Source organism: Megascapheus bottae, chromosome 4 (genome assembly GCF_031878675.1).
Source record: "Megascapheus bottae isolate mThoBot1 chromosome 4, mThoBot2.hap1, whole genome shotgun sequence".
Lineage (NCBI taxonomy): Eukaryota > Metazoa > Chordata > Mammalia > Rodentia > Geomyidae > Megascapheus > Megascapheus bottae.
The window spans coordinates 23182658-23204586 of record NC_143512.1 but is presented as its reverse complement, the minus strand read 5'-3'; the positions used below and the strand labels follow the sequence as shown (position 1 = coordinate 23204586).

Sequence of the window (21929 nt, the reverse complement as noted above, 5' to 3'; positions counted from 1 at the left end):
TAATTTTGGATTTCCAGGAAGATCTGGTGAATTTTTCAAAGAAATATAAACACATATAGACTTCCCTACATTTTGACTCTCGCTACTATCATCACAGCTTCGAGGTTCACTATTTGTTTTATCTGCTCAACAAATACTGAGTGTTTTCTACATTCTAGGTACTGCTATAAATGGGGGGAAAAAAGAGAAAACATGGAATTTAGGCTTGACTTGGATAACACTATTTTGGTAACTTTTTGGTGCTGTAAATTGCTCAAATTTAAAAATATTCTACTGTGTAACTGGAAAGGATATCCCAAGGCAAAGAACTTGCATATATATATATATATATATATACGTATATATGCATATATATATATATACGTATATATATATACACAAAATTAGTTACCCAATAGAAAAATCCAGTGATTCCCATGTTTTCTCAAGAATAACATAGAATTTCAGCATATTTTAAACCATATTAAATAATACAAATTTCCATGAATTATATAGTTCTTATTTCTAAAAACAGTTTGTTTAAAGCCAGATTGTTAGTCCACCTTATTGTGAAAACTAAAAATTAAAAAAAATACTTCTCCAAGTTTCAATGATGTGTATCACTTACATATTCCCACAAAGACAGAGGCCATTTTTGTCTTGTTATATATCCAACAACGTCCTTTGCGTCCACATCTGTTAGTATCTCGAAAAGTACAAGAATTTCGTATTGTCCATTCAAATATTAATGGTCCAGGAATGGTACCTGTAATATTCAGTCACTGTTTCCCATGAAAATACTAGAAATTTTCTCTTACAACACCACTGTAGGGCCGGGAGTGTGATCTAGAGGTAGAGTGCTTGCCTAGCATGTGCGAAGACCCGAGTTCGATTCCTAGATACTACACATATAGAAAAAGCCAGAAGTGGTGCTGTGGCTAAAGTGGCAGAGCTCCAACCTTGAAGAAAGCCCAAAGTCAGTGCTCAGGCCCTGAGTTCAAACCCCAGGATTGGCCAAAACCAACCAAACAAAAATCACTGTACAGACATCACTTAAAAGTTACCTAGTTTAAAAAAATTACCTAGTAATAGACTTGAGCTGAAGAGCTCAAATACAGTGCCCAGGCTGAGTTCAAGCCCCATGACCCACACAAAAAATTATCTAGTAATTTACTTATAGATATTATCATTAACACCTGGGAGCAATATTACATTTTCTAAAAATCCTTATGTCTCCATGTATGACAATAGCAAAGTGAAATGTTTTTAGAATTTTGTGATGGCATTTTTAAGAAGGCATCTTTCTGTCTGTCTGTCTGTCTACTTATCTATTGCATGTAAAATAAGAGAAATATTGAGAACAACTACTGGTTTTATGAACTCACTATTCTTCTGTAGTAGGGAATTTGCTGTTTCCTATGTTACCTCTTTCTTAACAAACCTCTCCTTATCTAGATCATTGTCCTGAAAACATGCAAGTTCTGACTTTTCCCAATTACAAAAGTTGGGTTTTTTTTGTTTGTTTGTTTTTGTTTGTTGTTTTTGTTTTCTTATCGGTTGTAGGACTTGAAATCTGGGCCTGGGCCTGTGGTGCTGTCCTTGAACTCTTCAGCTAAAGGTTAATACTCCACCACTTGAGCCACAGTACCACTTCCAGCTTTTCTATGTATGTGGTATCCAGAAATCCAACCTGTGTCTTCCAGCATGTTAGGCAGGCACTCTACCACTAGGCCAAACTCCCCATCCGGATCAAGCATTTTTGCTGCAAAGTTGTTTTTAATCCTTTGCTTGAACCAAAGGTTCTAATTATAATGTGGATTTGAAATTATGATTTTTGCTACTTAAGACAATGTGAGGAAAAAGTCACATTACCTCTAGAAAAACTAACATGTTCTTTGGTATAAATATATCAGTGAAAAACACCTGATTCAACATCTTCAGTGACTGAAATATTTTAAAAGAACTAGTCTTTTTTTTTTTTTTTTTTTTTTTTTTTTGCCAGTCCTGGCCTTGAGCTCAGGGCCTGAGCCCTGTCCTTGGATTTTTCTCAAGGTTAGAGCTCTACCACTTTAGCCACAGCACCACTTCCGGCTTTTTTCTATGTATGTGGTACCGAGGAATCAAACTCGGACCTTCGTGCATGCTAGGCAAGCACTCTACCACTGGGCAAACTCCCGGCCCCAAGAACTAGTCTTATTTAATGACTTACCAAACATGTTTTTTGAAAACAGTTTACTGGTTCTGCTTAGACAAATGTTTGTATTGGCTAGCAAAACCATGAGATGATGAATGTATTTCAGGTTAAATCTCATATCTGATCCAAAATAATTTATTATATCTCTTTGTTGGGGGCCAGGGTTTAAACTCAGACCTGGGTATTGTTTCTTTGTTTCTTATTCAAGGCTGGCACTGTCATTTGAGCTCCACTTCTAGCTTTTTGCTTATTAATTGGAGTGTCTTACATGCTTTCTTGGTCAAGCTAGCTTTGAACTAAATCCTCTGATCTTAGCCTCCTGATTAGCTAGGATTATAGACATTAGTCACTAGTGCCTTGTCAATTATTTCCTCACAAGAACTGCCACCTAAATTTTTCAAAGAAGTCTTTTGTTCATTTGTTCTGCCACAATACATTACAATTTTATAACTAATCATAAAACCTTTAAGCACATTATACATATAAAAAAGTAAAATTTAATCTAATAAAATTGCTATAAATTCATACCAAATAGTCTCACAATCACATAGGCTAAGCCCAAGGCCACAGAATGGAGTTTGCCAGGTACAACTCTGAAAACAAACAGCAATGGTATTATTAATTACACATAATGCATGCTGATTTAAAGTTATATTTTCTTATGCATCAGTTGTACTAACAGTTCAATTGACAGAGTTCAACTGGGGTTATTAAAAGATTTTCTGTTTATTGCCAATCAATTTCATTTGTTCTTCATGAAAGAACATTTTTGGGTGTAGTTCTGGTCCTGGGGCATGAACTCAGGACCTGAGTGATATTTCTGAGCTCCTTTTGCACAAAGCCTACCAACTGAGCCACAGCTTCAATTTTGCCTTTTTTTTTTTTCTTGGTGGTGGTTGTGGTGGTAGGTGGTTAATTGGAGATAAGATTCACAGACTTTGCTATCCAGCCTTACTTTAAATTGCAATCCTCAGATACCACCCTCCTGGGTAGCTGGTATTATAAGCATAAGCCACCAGAACCTGGCTGAGAGAGATTAATGACCCAAATCTAACCCAGCCTTTTTTCTTTTTGCTGAGAGAAGCTCTAACTTCTCATACCCAATATGCTGCACTGGCTTTTGGCCTATGAAAAATCAAGGAAGATGTGGTATTCCCAGATCATACAAAGTACAGCTACAGTATTGCTCCTATTTTATTACCTGGCTAATTTCTTTTGGCCAGTTCTGAGGCTTGAACTGAGGGCCTGAGCACTGTTTCTTGGGCTTTTTTCTCAAGGCTAGCTCTCTGCCACTTGAGCCACAGCACCATTTCTGGCTTTTTCTATGTATGTGGTACCGAGGAATCGTGGTACCTGGGTCTTGGTGCATGCTAGGCAAGCATTCTACCACTGCGCCAAACTCCTGGCCCTACCTGGCTAATTTCTAGAGGGTATTTATTGTTTACCTCTTGAAAAAAATACTTTCAAAATGATGACCATTTGTACTATGAATAAGAAAACAAATTAGTGAATTTCAGATCTTTAGGGAGAATTTATTAATAATAAATGCTTCCTCTGTTTAAAATAATACTTAAGGTGGACATTTAAAAATTATTGTGTTCCTTTGTTAATAATAATGCTTTCTCATAAACTCATGGGCTAATATGGAAGTATATAGTTAACAGATAGCTAATAGATACTATATAATATATCAGCCTTATATTTATGTCTGTTATAAATATGACTTTTCTTGCTTGTAAGTTTTCCATATCTTAAATTAAATAAGTATATTTAGCTGTTTTAAATTAAATTTGTTTGGTAACTGAATCATAAAAAACCCCAAGTATAGGAGTATTATATGCTTTTTTGGACATATATAAATTTAACTTAAGCTAAATATAACTTGTCCACACTTTATAAAAATGAACTAAGAGAATAAGTTACAGAAATACTCTTTTTCCTTTGAATCTGCTACCATGAAATAGACAAAAAATTAATAAAATAATATAATCTAGAAATTGGTCCCGTAGTATTAAATGAGTAATAATTATAAGCATTGTTTACACACCGGAAGATGATCAGATTGAGTGGTATAGCAGAAAAACAAGAAAAAACAATTGCAGATAAGAAAAAAGCAAAAAACAGAGGCAATTTGTAACACTTGGTGTCACATTTTCCAGGTAGGGCATCAATAAAATCACCGTCTGAATCAGAAGTTAATAGTCCATTTTTAATGCAACTGCAATTATAGTATGCCTATTAAAATAGAAACATAGTCATGAATCAAAAACTCATCACTAACTGTAGGGAGATTGGACTGTATTAATAAAAATATCCTCAAATTAAACCTGATATCTGTTACTTAGAAATGAAACATTAATGATAAACTCAAGTTATTGGAATAAGGGATTATTTTGTGTGTGTGTGTGTGTGTGTGTGTGTGTGTGTATGATTACTATTACTTATGTAAAGTTCTGCTAATTAAAATATTCCCCAAATAGTCATATTTTCCTCATAATACTCCATAATATGTAAATTGAGGGCAATATAAAATGAAATTTTAGCTGGTATTTGAAATACAATTACATAAGTGTGAGAGATTTTGGAAATGAGCTGAAAGGATAATACTTTTGATTTATTATGTAATAAAATCATTACTATTACTTATTAACCACAGCAGTTTCAAAATGTTTTTAGAACCATGTAAAATAATAGAATTTAGGGACCTTTGTAATTCTATTTTTATTAGCACTGACTAGTTGACAAAGAGGTTTCATTTAGACATGTCTTTAGAGGCACACAATATACCTTGATCAGACTCCATTCTTCCTCATCCTTCCTAAACCAATTGCAACTAATGTCACTGATCCACTTTCCATGTGGATTAAATTTCATAGTTCACCTTCTCTGTTCTCTCTGCTTCTACTAGTAATCTAGTTCTAGATGGGACCTGTTTTTTTTTTAATTCCTGTCCTTCATTTTTCCTTCAGTATATGCTGATTGCTAAATGGGGTTTTGTTATGGTATTTTCCATTGACGCTGACATACCATTGTAATCAGAGTGACCTGTTATATACTCTCACTTTTCCCAGCTCCACTTCTCCCATTAGTCAACAGGCTTCAGTGACTTTCTTTTAAGTATTCCTCATTTATATTATGTAATGTATTTTGATATTGTTCATTCTCTTCCCTCCTCAATTCCTTCAAATATTCCCTCATTTATAAAACATAACTTGCTTGTAATTTTAGCAGTTGAGGAGGGGCAGTATACGAGTTTGAACTCAAACCCTTTCAAGACCCCATACCTAATTTTAGTTAAACACAAAATAATTAAATATTATTATATTCATATTATAAAGCATAAGCAAATAATATAAATTGACAAAACTTATATAGCTATATTAATTTTCATGACAGCATATTCAAATGTATTTTTTTATCATTGGGGTAATGTATAGAGGAATTACAGTTACATTCACCAGGTAGTAGGTACATTAGTTCTCACACATTGATGCCCCTTCTCATGTTTTTTTCCCCATTTCCCTCCTTGAGAGGGAAAAACTAGGAGGGAATGAGGGAGAGGGTGACATTATTCAAAAGGAAATGTATCATTACCTGACTTACATAACTATAACTTCTCTGTATATCACATTTACAATAAAATGAAAAAATATAAATAAATGCCCTTGTGGTTGGGGGAAGTATATTGTAAACAACACAATGGCAATAAACTGTGTCATGCAGAAGACTTCCTACTTTGGAAGATAGAAATAAAAAGAAATAATTTATAATGGATGTGTGGTTACTATGGATGAGAATAGCGCAAAGAAAATTACAGGTGGTTTTAGTGGCTATAAGTGTAAGCTAACTATATATATATATATATATATAATTATTTTTTCCAGTTATGGGGCCTGAACTCTGGGCCTGGGCACTGTCCCTGAACTCTACAGCTCAAAGCTGCCACCCTACCCTTTAGCCACAGCCCCACTTCCCATTTTCTAGTGATTAAATGGTGATAAGAGTCTCACATTCTGTAGTGCCTGGGCTGGCTTTGAACCATGATCCTCAGATCTTAGCCTTCTCTATAGCTGGGATTATAGGCATGAGTCATCATGCCTGGCAATTAATCATAATCTTAAATTGTGTCAATGATGAAGTGATATTTAAGGATACATTTTTTTAAAGTGTAGGAATAAATCATATGGTTATCTAGACGTGTGTTACTAGTAAAAGTTGAAAAGATATTATAACAAATTTATTCTAGGGAGGGGGTGGGAGGAGGAAAATGGGGACCAAGACATGAGAAAGGGTGTCAATGTTCGTGAAGTAATGCACCTTCTATCTGGTGAATACAATGTAACCCTTCTATTAATTACAATAAAATGTATGAAAAAATTGTTTTAGCACTTGCTTGGCAAATTTAAAGTAGAGCCAATAGAATAATGTGGGCCACAAAAGTTGACCATGAAGGAAACTAGAGAAAAATTAAAATGAAGGTTGTTGAGGCAAGGTGCATTATATTACACTAATTAAATGACTGAGAGAGCAGTATCAGTCTCCATTCTTGGTGAGAAGCTATTGGAGGAGTATGAGTGTAAATCATACATTTTAAAGATCACTTTGATTGCTAAGCATGTGATACAATAGAGCTAAGAAGAAGGTTTTATATGCAAAAACAATCAAGATACTCACACGCACGTTATTTAGAGAGTAGATTTGAAAAGATTTGTTCAAGAACTGTAATATAAATTATAAACAAAGACAGAAAGTCACATAGAAAGGGTCTTCATGAAAAACTAAGGCTTCCAACCCAGGAAAGCAGTCAACTCATGGCTCAGGCAGGGAACTAAGAAAATCCAACTGTGACTTTGCTTTTATTTTCTTCAAAGACTCTTTTATTAGTTAATTCAGTCAGAAACAAAGGGGGCAAAGGTGTACACACCTTCTAGTGAACTCTTTTGGTACATGGGAGAAAAGGATAATGAGTACAGCAACAGACAAAATACATACAACACAGTAGTTGGCTGTAACCCAGACAAATGTAAGCTAAGAACATGAGTGAAATGCAAGCTAAAAATTGACAAAATAGTAGGCTCTGGGAGGGCTGAAGAACTGATTTGTCTATATACTAGAGAAAGTTACCTGCAAGAAATAAAATTGTGGTTCAAATGTAGGATAGCTGAAGTTGAGATTATAGTAAAGTATAGGAGTGATAAGATAATCCTTTGAATAATTGAAAGGATATTAGATGAAGGAGGATACAGACAAAATTTGGAGGAAAGACTGAGACAAGAATTTATAGAGGTAGCATATTTTTAAATCCTCAAGATGAATTCTGACATCACTATGCATAGAATTGAACGGCATGGCAGTGATTAAACCCTAAATTCTTGAGGAATGAGAATATGCATCTCAAATAGGAAGTATTGCTAGTCAGAGCAGTATTTCCGATTTGAGTTGAATATCATCATTCATAGCCAAAGCAATATGGCAACACAAAAGAAATAAAAGGGATTCACAAAAGGAATATGACATCATCTTATATCTAAAGGACCCCAAATACTCCAACACTATGCCAAAGCTTGTTGATAACTTTGGCAAGATTCAAAATTAAGCCAACAACAATATGAAAGCAAAGAAGGAGGGGAGGGAGGAAGGGCAGAAGGAAGGAAGGGGTGAGAGAGGGTGTGAGGGGGGAAAGACGTTTCTATACAGCAAAGTACATAGTTACTAAACTAGAAAGACAGCAAACAGACTGGGTAAAATTTTTGCCAGCGCTACACTAGACAAAGACCCTCCATCCATTATATTCAAGGATCTCGAGGAAATAACCTTTAACAAAGCTAATAAAGCAATTACTAAATGGAAGCTGCTAGGGAGAGATTTCTCAGAAGAAGTAGTAAAAATAGCAAAGAAAAAGGAAATTCTCATCATTCCTGGCCATAAGGAAATACGAATCAAAACAAGTCTGAAATTGCATCTTATCCCAGTAAATTGGCCAATCCTGTGAATGCAAACAACAATAAATGTTGGTGATGATGTGGGGAAAAAAAGGGACCTTACTGCACTGTTGGCTGAAAGGTAAACTAAAACAACCACTCTGAATAGTGGTAGGGAGGTTCTTAAAAAAAACTAATCATACATCTCCCCTATGACCCTGACATACCACTCTTTGGCATCTACCTAGAACATCACAAGCCAGGACACTATAAAGGCATAGGAACATCCATGTTAATTGCTGCACTAGTCACAATAGCCAAGTTGTAGAAACAGCTCAGAAGCCCTGCAACAGATGAATGGATCCAATATGGTCCCATTCAAATTGGATAGATATACAATCTAATTGTACACAGCCATTAGAACAAATAATATTATGTCATTTTCAGGGAAATGTATAGATCTAGAACAAATCATGCTAAGTGAGGTAAGCCAGGTTCAGAGAGACAAATGACACATGTTTTCTCTCTTATGTAGAAGCTAAAATACACTGGGAGATAATCAATTATACAGGCTTTTAAGCATTCACAGAAAATGCCAAAGGAGGATACTCTTAGGAGAGGAACTGAAAGGCACATTACCTACGTGCATCATACAAAATATTTTTTGGAAATGAGTTACAGGAAATAGAAACAAGGTTTTGTTTAACATTTTTTTGCTTTTTTTGTTTTGTTTTTGTTTTGTTTATTTATCTACATATCCTTGAGAGTGTAAGGAAAGGTTCAGGAATAGAAGAGCAATTGTTTTTAAAAAATGCATCAATGCTACTCACTGGACACTATGTTGAAAACAAACTACACAACTTCTGGATGGGATGAAAAGGAAAAACTGGGAGAGGGTGAGGGAAATGAGATTATGTTTAGTTGCTGTTTTTGTTTTCTTTTCCTTTTGCCTTGTTTGTTTGTATTTGGGAGGACGGGGTGGGGGGCATACAGAAAAGGCAGAACAAGGGTAAACAAATACAACAGCAGTACTCACTTGACACTGTGTCGAAAATGAACTACATATCTTCTGGGTGAGGACAGAAAGAAAAAAAATGGGTGAGAGCAAGGAAAACAGAGACATAGTTCAAAAAGAATTGTAATAATTACCTGATTCATGTAAATGTCACCCTTCTATCAACTCCACGATAAAAGTAAAAAGTTTATTCAAAAGAGAGGGAAGGGATGACATTGTCCAAAAAGAAATGTACTCTTTGCCTTACTTAAAGAATTTAACCCTTCTGTTTTTAGTACTTATCAATAAAAGATAATTTTTAAAAATCTGAAATACTACGTGGTTGAATGACTTTTTATAGTTGTTGTCGAAGGCTAGCATTCTACCACTTTAATCCACAGCAGCACTTCTGGTTTTCCAGCAGTTCCTTGGAGATAATTTTTTCTTGGCCTTTTCTTCCCAGGCTGGTTTCAAATCAAGATTCTCAGATTTCAGCCTCCTGTGCATCCAGGTTTATAGCTGTGAGACAGCAACACCCAGGCAAACATCAATTCTTAAAAGTTATTCTGGCCAAGTTTATGGCCTACAACTGTAATCCTAGCTACTCAGGAGGCTGAGATCTGATGGTTGTGGTTCAAAGATATCTAGAGCAGGAAAATCAATGAGACTCTTATCTTCAGTTACCACCAGAAAACTGGAAATAGTGCTGTGGCTCAAAGTCGTAGAGCAGTAGCCTTCAACAACTCAAAGGCCCAGGGACAGAGCCAAGGCCCAGATTTGAATTTCCACAGCCAAAAACTGGTAATGGTAAAGAGAAAATGGTCCACATGTATGAAAGAGGAATCAGCAGAATATTCATCTCTGCAATGGTGCAGTAGTATGAGAAAAACAGTCATCTATTGGTTAATGCAGCTATTAGTTAATGTTAATTTTCTGGATGAAATACAGTCAAAAAGGTAAAAATGCTTTGGGAAATAGATTTTTTCATTATGATTTTTAATATCTTTGATTGTCTTTTGTCTTGTTATCTTTAAAGAGTTGCATAGCTGAATGGCTGGTGACTCATTCCTATAATCCTAAGTACTCTGAAGGCTGAGATCTGAAGATCATGATCTAAAGCCAGCCTGAGCAAGAAAGTCCATCAGACTCTTATCTCTGTCTACCAAAAACTCAAAGTAGAGTTGTGACTGAAGCAGTAGAACTATAACCTTGAGCAAAAAGGCTCAAGGACAAAACCCAGGCCTTAAGTTCAAGCTCCCAGAGTAGTACAAAAGAAAAGGTTTAAAAAGAGATTTTAATTCAACATGTTAGTTTATGTGGAAAAGAGGTCGATGTTAATGATATACATATTTTACCTTTGAAGGACAAGATAGAAGTACTCATGATGTTAGAGGTAGATGAAAGACAGAGCAAATAAAGAGATATAAAAAAACTGAAATCATATGAAGATGAGGCATTGGTTGAAATTCATAGGCTTCTGCTGATATGCTGATTGCTATAAAGTGCAATGATCATAGCATAATTAATCATAACATACTTAAAGAAACAAAACTATCAATTGGAAAAATGCTATTAGAGCCAGACACAAGTGGCTAGCTAGTCAGGAGGCTGAAATCTGAGGATCACAATTCAAATTCAGCCTGGGCAGAAAAGTCCATGAAACTCTTATCTCCAATTCATCACTAGAAAACTGGAAGTTGCAGCTCAAGTGGCAGAGTGCTAGCTTTGACCAGAAAAGCTAAGGGATAGCTCCCAGGCCCTGAGTTCAAGTCCTAACACCAAAACAAAAAAAATCCATTAGAATAAAATAAATTCAATTCCAATAATTGAAAGGAAGGCAGATTAAAACCAACCACAAACAGTGAGAAGCACAGATAGGTATTTTGAATTACTCAGTAGAAGGAGGCTAGACAGAAAGGCCAAAAGGACAGCAATGGCCAATGCCTAGGTGTGAAAAAGATTTTTGCAAATTTTGGGGTAACACATGCTGTTGATGCTGTTGAACCAAAATAAACCACAAAAATGAAAGAATGTCTTTTAGGTAAGTAATAGTCACTCTCTAGTTTTAAGAGTGTAAAGTTGGGCTGGTGTATTATCTGGAGGCATACTAATGCAAATATATCTCCTCCACTTCTAACTCCCATCTGAAAGTGCATTCCAGTATGGAAACACTAAATGAATTCTTTCCCTTGGTTCTGACATTGAAAATAAGATAACAAAGACAAAACAATTTTACAGAGAATCAGGAATAAAATACAAGCATCATCTACAAGCTGAACATATTACTGGAGCAATTACCTTTTCTTTGTTTAAAACTTTAGAACGTCTACAGCCTGCAAAGCAGGGAGAAAAATATTCAATCTCATCTCTTCCACATACAGAAAAATAGATCATGGCTGAACATCTACATTGAGCGTTGCAAGGAGCTATGAGGTTTCCAACCTCACCTGTTCTGTAAAACAAAGGAGATCAGCTAATAATTATACTGTTACTGTTTTGAATGAATGTACGCAGCAAGATATCAATGAGAAACTCAAAGTATGCTTATTGAAATTATCTCCTTTAACAGCTTCTCTGAAGATACAATTAAATATAATAATATACATTTTAGATTATACTACATAACATTTTTGATATATGTAAACACTGTGAAACTGTCAAATACAGTCATATTAATAAAAAAATCCCTCACATTTCCTTTGTCCCTTTATGATTTCTCTGGAATGGATTCTATCCCTATAGCTGGGATTATGGGTATGTTCCACTATTCTGTCTGTGAAACAGTTGGGTACTTTATAGTATTTTCATGATTACATCCCCTAGTCTTTCACTTCACACACTCTATTAGCTCTCAACTTTGAATTATTTCCAGCCAGTTTACTGGGGCAGGGGTGGGGGGAGGGAAATGGGGACCAAGACATGAGAAAGCCTATCAATGTATGTGCAGTAATGCACCTTCTATCTGGTGAATATAATACAACCCTTCTGTTAATTAAAAAATATATGAGAAAAAGAAAAGAGAGGATAACACTTAAGTCCATGAAAGTCTCAGAAAATTTTAATTTGATTTATCATAGGTAGTAACTTTGAAAGCTGTCCTGTAATTTGGCTCTACACAAGCTGTTAGCAGAGTAACCCCTGCTAACTAAGAAGAACTAAAGAAAGGCATGGGTATTCCATCATGAGCGACTCAACTGTAGCTAGAACTAGAAGTTTTATTTTTTGTTATGGTTTTACTTCCTTGATATTTTGTTTACTTCCTTGACATAGCCCAGTTCAATGGTCCAATATTTAGTATCAGTCTATGACCAGTTCTTTGAATTTGTACATATTTAGTTTAATGGAATTATTATCCAGATGTACTTCAAATCTTTTCTCTGAGGTCTATAAGAAGATAGACAAATCAATTTAAGAATACGGGATAAGGCCAGCACCAGTGGCTCATGCCTATACCCCTAGCTACTTAGGAGGCTGAGATATCAGGATCTCAGTTCAAAGATTGCTCATATTTATCCTGAGTTAACCTCACACACCACTATCACCACATGACTACCAGCACAACAACAAACTGAAATGGAATTGTGGCTCAAGTGGTAGAGCATTAGCTTAGAGTGAAAAAGCTAAGAGACAGCACTCAAATCCTGAGTTCAAGCCCCAGTACCTACACAAAATAAAACAAACACAAGGTAAGATTACCTTAGCACAGAAGTTAGAACCATATTCTAGTTGTTCCACACGCTAGTATGGAATTCTACTTTGAGACTCAGTCATATCATGTACTTTTTCTCTAGAGCTTTATGAATGCATCAGCAGTCATAATACCAGATATCATTATAACATTTTTGTCATTAATATGAAACAAAAAAGTATGTATTTTTATCCCTTTTACATGATTCACAATTTTAAAACTGACATATAAAGGTTAGTGTGTAAATAATTATTCACTAGTTGATAAATATTCTACTGATTTTAGAATATTTATGAAATCATATTTACCCATCATAATCTTCATTGATTCCAGCAAATTTATCTGAATCGCAGTGTACAAAAATAACCAGGAAAAGACATAAAAGGGATACAGTAGAGGTAAGCATTATAAATCTCATCAGGGCTTCACAAGACAATCTTAACTTAGAAACAATGACACCTCCAAGTAAATAGCCAACTGAACCTCCTGGAATTAAAATAACCCCTGAAACAAGAAGTAGAAGAATCCAGTTAAATATTACAGTAAATATTGCAGAAAATATGTAATTCTCTCTGTCCTAACACATGCCAAACATAGTTTTAGTTTAAAAACATAGAGGGAATTAATTTGTGTGTGTATAAGGAGGGTGAATGGAGGGGGGATCCTGGGGATTGAACTCAGCACCTGAGCACCATCCCTTAGCTCTTTTGTTCGAGAATAGCGCTCTTCTACTTGAGTCACAGCTTCACTTCCAGCTTCTGGTGGTCAGTTGAAGATAGGTGTCTCATGGACTTTTCTGCCTGAGCTGAGCTTAAAGCATAACCCACAGACCTCAGCCTCTTGAATAGCTAGGATAACAGGTATGAGCCACCAGCAGCCTATCCAGAAGAAACTTTTTTAAGTGTGATAAGTATGTTAATGAATATAAACATCATAAGAAAAACTAAGAGTGGTACTAGCATCATGGATCTATTGAATTGGACAGTAATGATGGCTTTTGTTCCTAAGGACAACAAGACAAGCCTGACAATCCATGTCAAATAGAAATGGGAGATTTTTCTACTGAAATTTATTGCTAGCTACATGACTGCATTCACAGCTGTTGCAAAAGGTATGATTAAAAGGACATACATTCTTAAAAAGAAATTTGTGGGGAAAACTGAACCAAGCCAACCTCTGCATCTGTAAATGGATGGGCAATATGAATGATCTGAGAGAAATGTGGGATTCTACAATACCCATTAGCAGATGAAGTTTCCATTTAAGTACAGCTATGTAGAAAGAGGCACACAGGAGGAGCAGGGGAAGAGAGAACGGAAAACAGAAGAGAAATATAGGTAGGGAATGGTCAATGAAGATACACAGTAAACTCCTACACTGATGTAATCCAATCCAAACACACAGCATGCATATTCATTTAAGTTGAGATAGAGAAGAGAAAATTAAAATAATAAGAGTTCCCAATACCATCAGTTTCAATTTATAACCTTGCAAACCTGATAAGCACTTGAAAAATAAGTATTTTCATAATGTTCAGAAAGATACATGATATCAATGAAAAATTCCATGAAAATGAAAAAGGAAAGGCCTTCCACAGATGACTTAAAAAAAAGAATAAAAATATTGGACAGTTAAGGCTGGGAGTGTGGCCTAGTGGTAGAATACATAAAGGCCTGAGTTTGAATCCTTGGTACACACATATATAGAAAAAGTATAAAGTGGTGTCGTGGCTCAAGAGGTAGAGTGCTAGCCTTGAGAACACCCAAAGACAATGCTCCGGCCAAGAGGTCTAGCCCCAGTACTAGCAAAAAAAAAGGGGGGCAGTTAAAAATAAAAATACAGATGGAAGCTCAGGTTGGCACAAGTGGGACACATAGCTCTACTTTGCTCTTCCCTAGGCTGAAAAGAAAACAACCACTGTATAACAAAATGTGCATGCAGGTGGGCACAGAAATACCTGTCAGCATATACCTGTCATCTTAGCTACCTACGTAGGAGACATAGTAAGAGGATTTTTGTTTATGGCCGGCCTGAGACAAAAGCACAAGAGTCTACCAAAAAAGTAACTAAAGAAGAAACTGATGGGAATAAGGCTTAAGTTGCAAGCATGAGACCCTGATTTCAAACCTGAGAACCAACAAAAAAGAAAGGAAGGAAGGTGAAGAACAAACAAAACAAAAAAGTAAAGAATAAAAAACTGGCCATTAAAATGATCTAGTGTTAAAGAGACATGGCCAGATGATTCTACAGCCTCAAGAGACTAAAGAATTCCCTCTAAAAGAACTCCCTCTGTTGAATTCCCTTTCCTGGGAGGATTGATTGACACATTATTTACATTAGTACCAAGCACAATTACTTCTCCGGTCCAATTACAAAAGATGATACAAACTTTGTCCCCCAAATCAGCTAAAATAATCAGGCACTATCTTAGTCCTGGAATATGCTCTAGGAAGCCAGTCCCACTGATAAACATTGTATGGATGCAGAATTGTCCACAGACTTTATCCTTGTAGGTCAAGGTCAAATTTTCAGTTGATAAAGCATGCTGTTATATTTGGTTTAAGTGTTAGGCTAAGTGTGAAAAATCAATATATAAATGTAAGGGAAAAGTTGATGGGTAACAGATTTTTTTTTTGGTCAGTCATAGGGCTTGGACTCGGCCTGGGCACTGTCCCTAAGCTCTTCAGTTCAAGGCTACCTACCTATCCCTTGACCACAGCACCACTTCTGATTTTCTGGTGGTTAATTGGAGATAAAGAGTCTATGGTCTTCAATGCCCAGGCTGACTTTGAACCTTGATCTTCAGATCTCAGCCTCCTGAGTAACTAGGATTACAGGTGTGAACCACCGCACCTGGCAGTTATCATATATATTGACCTGGCTGAGTCCAGATACTTGAAGGTTTAGTTGAGATTCATACTGTGATGGTCTCATCTATCTCATGGAATCACATAATCTTATTCATATGAAATATTATTAGAATCAAATTGGACTTAGTGTGAATCTGTCATTTATAATAATTAGAGTGACCAAGAATGTTTACTCACAAGAAAATCTGTCATTATGACCATGGAAACAAATCTGTGCCATGTTTTGGCCTTTGAAGAAATTTGCAGTTGGGCTGGAAATGTGGCTTAATGGTAGAGTACTTGCCTAGCATTCATGAATCTCTGGGTTCAATTCCTCAGTACCATATAAACAGAAATAGCCAGAAGTAGCATTGTGAATCAAGTGGTAGTGTGCTAGCCTTGGCACAGAGAGGCTCAGAGCCCTGGTCAGAGTTCAAGCCCCAAGATTGGCAAAAATAAATAAATAAATAAATAAATAAATAAATAAATAAATAAATGAATAAATAAAAAAATGAATAAATAAAAAAATGAAATTTGCAATCTATAATGCAGGGCTTTTGTTAGAAAATAATCCACATTATAACTGAAGTTTCTTTCTGCATGGTTAACATTTGCTTTGTATTTGATTCAGTTTATATCCATTCCTTCTTTTCTTTCATATTATATTTTATATTAACATTCTTTTCTTAACTATTCTTTTATTGGTTACTCTAAAAGTTGTGACATGTGTCCTTGACTATTTATTGAACAAAACAAGTCAATTAACCATTTTCCCATTAATTCTAGAGCCGTATAGCACTTAATACTACTAGTAACTTCTATGGGGGAATCAAATTCTCAATAACTCAGTTTGAGGATTGATTACACAACAGAAATTTACCTTTAATGACAAATAAAGTGCAACTTCAAAAAGTATACCCAAGGGTATGTTGATAAGCCTATTCACTACATTTTTAAAAAGAGTAAAATAATGGTGGTAACTTTATATATTAATAGGAATAATAAGCAACCCTTTGTATGTGCATAGTATAGAATCCATAAAAGCCCAAGGACAGTGTTCAGACCCTGAGTTCAAGCTCCAGGACTGGCAAAACAAACAAACAAACAATACCAAAAAAAAAAACCACCCAACTAGAATCCCATAGTACAATTAAAATATACTAAGTAGATATGGGGCTACATGAGTGGGCAGAATGTATTATCTCATAAATAAAGGTAGCAGCAAAAAGTTTATAGTAAGTGATACATGAATGCTAGACATACACAGAATATAGAGACAAAGCAGAAAATCTAGGGAGATTGTGAGATCCAGAGTTCAAATTCTTGTTCCAGCATATAAATAAATAAGCAGAAAACTCAACCAGCCTGCAAGAAGACTTCACAGTAATTTCAAGAGTGGTTAAATAAGGACTGGGTAAAAAAATGGGCAAGGTAGGAATGTAGATACTTTACATGATTTAATATATAAAAATAGACAATGATAATACTGTTCATACTTGTTACAATTTCAGTAAATGGACTTGAAGTATGTTATTTCTTATATTTTCTGCTCTCCCTCTATATATGAAGACTTCATATAAACTCTTTGAAATCTATGATAACTCTACCTGTAAGCATAGTTGCCATATTGGGTGTTAATATAAATTGATTTTCTATATATACAGGTAAAAACTTGGAAGCTCCGATAATAACTAAGGATTCTACAGCTTTGGACACAGCTACACAGAGGAACAGCTGATTTTTCATCAGAAACTGAAACAGAAATAGATTTTTGTCATAAACAGATGCATATACTCATGTTAATAATCTATAAAATTTTACCATACTTAATCTAAAAGTTACATATATACATATGTACATGCTATCCAAAACTATGTGTGTATATATACATATGCAATCCAAACCCCAAATATATAGTTTACAGATACACACTTTCCAAAAAATAATTGGTAATTTTTGACCAGTTTTTGCTTAATTTGGTCTTGATATCTCCTATGAATTTTATTTGTGTGCCTATTCGTTGAAAATCTTTGAGATAAAGTCTTGGGCCTTGTGAGGTGGAATCATAGTCTGCATACATGTCTAATTCAGCTATCTACTTAATTTGTATAGCATGATTCCACAGTATTTACCCATCCCCACAGATTATTTTGTTATGTCTTCCTCTCTACTGAAACAAAGATGTCTGGATTTAAAGTCCTTGGACAGTTGGGGACCAGTAGTTCACACTTGCAATCCTGTCTACTCAAGAGGCAGAACCTGGAAGATGAAGTTCAAGACCATTCTTAGTATGAACATGAAGAGCCCATACCCTCAATCAAAGCTGGATGGCTTGTCTACCAGCCATCCTAGCTACATGGAAAGCATAAATATGTGGACAGCAGTCCAGATCAGTCCAGTAACATGAGAAGGATCCTACTTGAACACTAAACAAAGGTGAAAAGGACTTGGGACATACAATGCCTGCACAGCAAGCATAAGACCCTGAGTTCATTGCCTATTACCACTGAACAAGGTGAAAGAGGAGAGAGAAAAGAGAGGCAGAAGGAGAATGGAGAGAGAAAGAGGAGAGGGAGAAATCTCTGTACTATTAATGTTTCGTGAGTCTTTGGGAAGTATATATTCAGGATTGGATTACTAGGAGGCTTACAAGAAATTATTTAATCATTTCTCTAGATTGTTCTTCAGAATACATGTTTTGATATAGAAGGAGTTTCATTTTCTTCATGTCTCAGCTTCTACTTCCTAAAACTTAACAGTATTTGAGCTTCTATGAGTACTTTCTGAGTTATACTTGCATCATAAAGATTCATTGAATTTGAGAAAGTCTTATGATTGCCTTATGAAGGTTGAGTCATCAGATGATAACATGGCTTTCACTGGAATTTCTCTGTCTCAAGACTCTTGTCTTTGAACTTAGTCACCATGTTGTGAGATAGCCCAGATAAGATTTAAAAAAAAAGGCTATGCATGACTGATTCAGCAAACAGCAACTATTCAAGGCCAATATTTGAGCAAAGAAGGGAAGATGATCCCATCCACAGATATTGATAATTGTAGTTGATCCTAAGTACAGCTGAGAGAAGTGTACCCTGCCCAACTTGTACATTTATGTGGAAAATACTTTTTTATTATTTTATTTAATTTTATGGTGGTTTGTTAACTGGCTTATTAAAAATTTGACAGTATTTGCTGGCTTTCAAAACTTAGCCATACAGACATATATATGTGTATATATATATATATGAACATTATATGCATGTAATTTTAGTGCAAATTTGAAATGTAACTGCATTTTCTATATTTTTGGCTATTTGGTATGAGTATGTCTGTGTGTATGTGTGAACTGATATTTCCATTTCTATTAAGTTTCTGGCATTTTTCTGTACATTTTGCAAGAATTATTCATTCTAAATATTAATTTCTTGGACATTGATACCTATTATTCATCTATTATGTTGTCTACAAATTTCCTCATAGAAAAATTTCTGGATTTGATATTATCTAACTCTTAGTTTTATTTTGTATTTACCCTACCAAAATATTGGTTAACAAGCATTTTCCACCAGGAGTTTGGCTTAGTGGTAGAGTGCTTGCCTAGCATGCACAAAGACCCAGGTTCAATTCCTCGGTACCACATACATAGAAAAAAGCCAGAAGTGGGCTCAAGTGGTAGAGCTCTAGTCTTGATAAAGCCCAAGGACAGTGCTCAGGCCTGGCCCCAGGACTGGCCAAAATAAATTAGGTAAAATAAGCGTTTTTCCACTTTCCTGTTACAAATATATTTCATTTTTTCAACATAGATCTGTATTGTTTAACATAAAAACATTGGTAAATTTGGAGACTACCTTTGCACCTTTGTCACTTCACCACTAGGCTATAAGATCAAAAACACAAAAATTGACCTCATTTTAGTATTCAAGGAAACAAATTTGCTATCATTCACAATAAATTAATTACCTTTTGCTACTTATTTTTTTATCGTAACAGACTTGTCTATTGTTTTTCTTTCTCTTTTTTTTGTTCTGATCCTGGGGTTTGAATTCAGAGTGTCTCACATACTTGTCTACCCGGACTTGCTTTGAAGAACCATGATCTGCAGATCTCAGCCTCTTGAATAACTAGCATTACAAGCATGAGCCACCAGTACCTAGCTACATGTTCATACTTAATACTTAAAATACACTCTGCTGCTGAGCTCTCTAGTCCTCTTGCATATTTATCAGCTTGAAGGAATATCCTATACTGTTTTTACTATTATACTTTTGTGGAATATCATAATATATACCAGGACTTTGTTGTCTGTTTTATCTATTTGTGCTTTTATTCTGCTATATTAACTTCAGATTAGATCTGTCAGTTTTGAAAAAAAGATTGAAGTTCATGCCATCTTAGTAATTACACTTTCACTGAATTTATAGATTATTTGGGAAATAAATCATGTACATAACTAAAGCTATTTCATCCATGAACATGATCTATCTTCCACTTTATGCCTATCTTCTTTAATATAGATGCTTAGTTTAAATTTATCATAAAGTTTCTAAGCATCTCTATTAATGGGTTTCAGAACTATTTATAGCTTGTGTTTACTTGTACTTTACAATCTAATAACAGACATACAAACAGGAAAAAGAATGGCAAATTATCTGTTTGCAAATATTATCTTATATGAATAAAAAAACCTACTCAATACCAAGTAGCTATCACAAGTGATAAATGAATTCTGTGAAGATCTAGGATACAAAATCAAAACATAAAATTCAGTAACATTTTGTGTGCTCATAACAAACATCCTTTGAAATAAATCATAGAAACAATTACAAATATAACAGCCACAAAAAATACCCAGGAATAAGTTTAATATAGAAGATGAATGATCTTTACAATGAAAAGTGTAAAATGATGATTAAATAAATTGAAGAAACACAAAATCATGGAAGTTAGATAATCATTGTGTGTACTGTAGAATATAATCAATTGATCAATGAAATCTCTATAAAACTAACAATGATATTATTCAGAGTTGTTGAAAACAAAGTTCATATTAAAGCAAAGAAAGCCTATATAGCTAAAGCCATCTTTTAACAATAACAAAACTGGTGACATCACAGTACCATATACACAACACACTACAGCTGGACCTATAAGTGCAGGCTTGTAATTTTGGGTACATAGTAGCCAGAGACAGGAGGATCTTGAGATTGAGAGCAGCCTTTGTATTGTTTGAGATAAAATAAAGGCAAAAGGGCTGGTGATATAACTTCAGTAATATAGCACTTGCCACAGGCATTGCAAGACCCTGGGTTTAGTCTCCAGGAACAAGAGAGAACAAACCCACAAAAATAAGGAAAGGAAAATAAAGCAAAAAAACCACTTTAGAAGCATACAGTCATGCTTACCAAAGGATCATGTTGCTGGAAAAAAATGAGCAGGTAGATATTTCAGAAATAAACACATGTATCTACAATGCACACATTCTTGGTGAATGTGCCAGTGATATACATTGGAGAAAGGATAGCTATCAGTAAACAGCTTTGGGGAAAAGCTGGGTGTCCTTTTTCAGAAGACTAAAATATAGATATATATATATTTTTGCCAGTCCCAGGGTTTGAATTCAGGGCCTGAGCACTGTCCATGTGCTTTCTCGAGGCCGAGTGCTCGACCACTTGAGTCACCACACCACATCCAGCTTTTTCTATGTATGTGGTACCAAGGAATTGAACCCAATCTTAGGCATGCTAGGCAAGCACTTTTACCACTAAGCCAAACTCCTTGCCCAGAAGACAAAAATATGACCCCATTGACTTGTAAGCATTATCCTACAGGAGATCTATCTATCTATCATCTATCTATCTATCTATCTATCTATCTATCTATCTATCTATCATTATTTGTTTATTTTTTGCCAATCTTGGGTATTGAAATCAGGGCCTGGGAACTGTCCTTTAGCTTTCACAAGGCTAGTGCTCTATCATTTGATCCACAGCACCCATTTCTGGCTTTTTCTGTGTATGTAGTCCTGAGGAGTAAAACCCAGAGCTTCGTGCATGCTAGGGCATATCTCTCACTCAAGGAAACAAAGACATGTCCAATTGAAGAAAAACCTTTTATCTTATGAAAAATGATGTTTCTAGAAATATGTGTTCAGACCTGTAATTCTTCCACCTCACTTAGGAAGAATGAAAATAATGTTGATCCCTACACATCACTTTATTGACATAGTCATTTAACATCAAGTTGTCACAAAAGAAAAAGAAAAGCAAACACAAGACAGTACAAAGATGAAATTAAAAGAAAGAGA

The 21929-nt window shown here is 35.1% G+C and overlaps 1 protein-coding gene across 1 annotated transcript in view; it reads right to left on the bottom strand.

Annotated features, from left to right (window-relative positions):
* Positions 1–21929, bottom strand: part of Slco6a1 (solute carrier organic anion transporter family member 6A1) — a 46754-nt gene that overhangs the window by 5351 nt on the left and 19474 nt on the right. The window contains exons 7-12 of the mRNA XM_090331043.1: positions 17233–17377; positions 13085–13280; positions 11387–11540; positions 4221–4408; positions 2702–2766; positions 608–745 (exon numbers count right to left, since the gene is read on the bottom strand). Coding sequence (XP_090187169.1) covers positions 608–745; positions 2702–2766; positions 4221–4408; positions 11387–11540; positions 13085–13280; positions 17233–17377 — 886 coding nt within the window. The remainder of the gene's footprint in view (positions 1–607; positions 746–2701; positions 2767–4220; positions 4409–11386; positions 11541–13084; positions 13281–17232; positions 17378–21929) is intronic.